Consider the following 2,963-nt stretch of genomic DNA (forward strand, 5'->3'; position numbering starts at 1 on the left):
AATAAATGTCTCTTCTGTGACAAGCCTCATGAAAGCCAACTTTGTGCGAAGGCAGCTTCCATGAATCTGGAGAACCGGAAAAAGGTCATGACAAAGAAGAAAGCGTGCTATGTTTGTTTGAAGACTGGCCACGGGTCACGAAGTTGCAGAGCTGTTGTAAAATGTGTCTTCTGTCAAAGGAAGCATTGTGTGTTGCTGTGCCCAGAAGTAGAGAAGACTCGATCACTACCCGAATCTACCCCGGAGCAGACGCCTACTCAAACCACGCCTGCGATGTCTAATCTGCAGTGTTCCGGAGATGTTATATTACAGACGGTGTACGTGAATTTGGAGAACAATGGCATGCGTCGGAGAATTCGACTTGTATTTGATGGCGGTTGTCACAGATCTTACTTGCTTAAGAGCACTGCAATCAAACTTGGCTTGAAAACAGTCGGAACCTTAAACATGTGTCACATTTTATTTGGATGTTCCCGTGAGGTCAGGCAACACCAAGTGTACCGAGTCAGTATTGAAAGCCTGGATGGTTCCGTCCAGACAACGTTGACGTTATTAGACCAAGAAAAAATCTGCGAATTGTTACCAAGGGCTAACAAGCACAGAGTGATTGAGGACTTCAGGGACAAGAAGATATTCGTGAATGACATTGGAGAAGGTTCACCCGAAATCGAAGTCTTGATTGGAGCCGACAACTTCGCGTCGTTGTTGACAGGGAGAAAAGTAAACTTGAGATGTGGTCTGATTGCGCTCGAGACGGCGTATGGATGGACACTGACAGAAAAGTTAGAGGAGTATGAGTCCAACAGTGCGTCGCTAATGGTGACTTCCATGATGGCGGAGAGTGACATAACTAATTTGTGGGATTTGGAGCTTATAGGCATTCGAGAACCAGATTTTCACAAACCACAAGCAGAAAGAGATGCGGAAGTACGGCAACATTTTTTGGGGACCATCAATAGGAATTCAGATGGAAGATACTGTGTTAGGCTGCCTTGGATTGATGAGTCGAAGCAGGTGCCGGACAATTTTGAAGTTGCAAAGAAGAGGCTTGATGGTACCTGGAGAAAGTTAATGAGTATGGTGGAGCAGTATGACAGGATATTCCAGGATTGGATTTTGGAGGGAATTGTTGAAGTGGTGCCAGATGAAGAACGAAACAATCGCGGGCATTATCTGCCCCATCGACCAGTAGTAAAGCCTGAAAGTCTGACAACTCCAATCCGTCCTGTATTTGACGCCTCTTGCAAAGATGGGCGTGCACCGTCGTTAAACGAATGCTTAGCTAAAGGGCCCAATTTGACTGAGCTCCTACCAACTGTATTGAATTGATTTCGTTGTGGTAATATTGGTGTCTCAGCTGACATACGAAAGGCGTTTCTGATGATCGAGGTGGCTACTGAGGACCGAGACTCCCTTCGGTTTCTATGGTGGGAGGGAGGATGTGAAGGCCATTTGATAATACTGCGACGGATTGTATTTGGCGTCAATTGTAGTCTTTTTTTGCTTGCAGCTGTAATCCAATTTCATCTGTCTAGGGTGGGTCCTGAAGACCGAAAGGTAGCAGAGAAGTTATTAAAGTCTATGTATGTAGACAACGCCTTGACAGCTGTCAAATCAGTGGAAGAGTTGAGGCGCTTCAAAAACGACGCCACCCGCTTAATGACTGAGGCAAAGATGGAACTACGACAATGGGCCTGGTCTGCCGGGGAATTAACCGGTGAAGGAATTCTGGTGACAGGGACAAACGACGTGGATCTGTCCAGCGAGTCTTATGAAAAAGAAAGAGCTCATCTGACTCCAGTGCTCGGCATGATGTGGGATCGAAGAGAAGATGAGATGTGGTTGGAGTGGAAGAATCAGGAATCTTTTGCGGTTGTCTCCAAGCGTACAATTTTGTCGGTGGTCAGTCGAGTCTACGATCCAATCGGGGTTTTGTGTCCTGTCCTTCTGAAGCCTAAGAAGATGCTGCAACGAGCGTGGTTGGCAAAGAGATCTTGGGATGAAGCTTTGGAAGAGGAATTAATTTCCGAGTTTAAGACCTGGTACGAGGAGCTATCTTACCTCTCAGCTATTCGCATCCCTCGGAACGTTACCGGAGGCAATATCGATCGTGAAAGCTGGCAGTTACATGTATTTTCTGATGCTAGTCAGGATGCTTATGCAGCGGTCGTTTATCTGCGAACCTAGGAGATTGATGGTGTTTTAGTGCAGCTGTTTCAAGCCAAAGCTAGAGTAACTCTAATCAAAAAGGTCTGTATTTATTGTTTGGAATTATTTGGGTGTGTTATCGCGGTCAGACAGGCTACAAACGTGAAGATATCTTTGGAACTCGAAGAAGTACCGACGTTTTACTGGATTGATTCCGCAACAGCCCTAGCGTGGATTCGTCGTAACGACCAGTGGGGTACGCTGGTCGGCAATCGAGTGAAAGAGATCCTGTCCTGCTCTAATGTTGAAAACTGGCGCTATGTTCCTGGGACTCTTAATCCGGCGGATCTGCCGTCACGGGGCTGTACAGCGAAACAGCTCAGGGTTTTTAGATGGTGGATGGGCCCAGCTTGGTTGAGAAATGGACCGCAGGATTGGTAGTTCGTAGAAGAGAAACCTAATAAAGAAGTGGTGGCTTCGGAGAAGAAGAAAGCTACGTCTGCATCAATGATCAACGTTCCTAAAGAGCCTATGTTCGGAGTAAGGTTGAGTACCTTTGAGAAGAATGTCCGAGCCTTAGCTTATATCCTGCGGATTGCGGCTTGGTGCAAAGCGCCAAAGAATTCCAGGCTTCGCTTAAGTGACGAACTGACGACCAAGGAGCTCAAGAAAGCGGAGCTAAGATTAATGTAGTTCAACACGAATCGTTTGAAACGATGGGAGCGAGTTTCCATGGTCTGGAGATATTACTTGGGGAAGATAAACTGGTACGAGTCAAGACTAAGCTGGTTCATCGCGACGATTCGGTGGGCCTC

General features: G+C 46.6%; 1 protein-coding gene across 1 annotated transcript; it reads left to right on the forward strand.

Moving 5' to 3' along the window:
- Positions 1–60: 60 nt before the first annotated feature.
- On the forward strand, positions 61–1,329 carry LOC112452400. The gene has a single exon (XM_025012594.1). The coding sequence runs from the start codon at positions 61–63 to the stop codon at positions 1,327–1,329; it is 1,269 nt and encodes a 422-aa protein (XP_024868362.1).
- Positions 1,330–2,963: the final 1,634 nt, after the last annotated feature.

This window comes from Temnothorax curvispinosus, unplaced genomic scaffold, assembly GCF_003070985.1.
Source record: "Temnothorax curvispinosus isolate PA1 unplaced genomic scaffold, ASM307098v1 QBEX01003348.1, whole genome shotgun sequence".
In the NCBI taxonomy this organism is placed as follows: Eukaryota; Metazoa; Arthropoda; class Insecta; order Hymenoptera; family Formicidae; genus Temnothorax; species Temnothorax curvispinosus.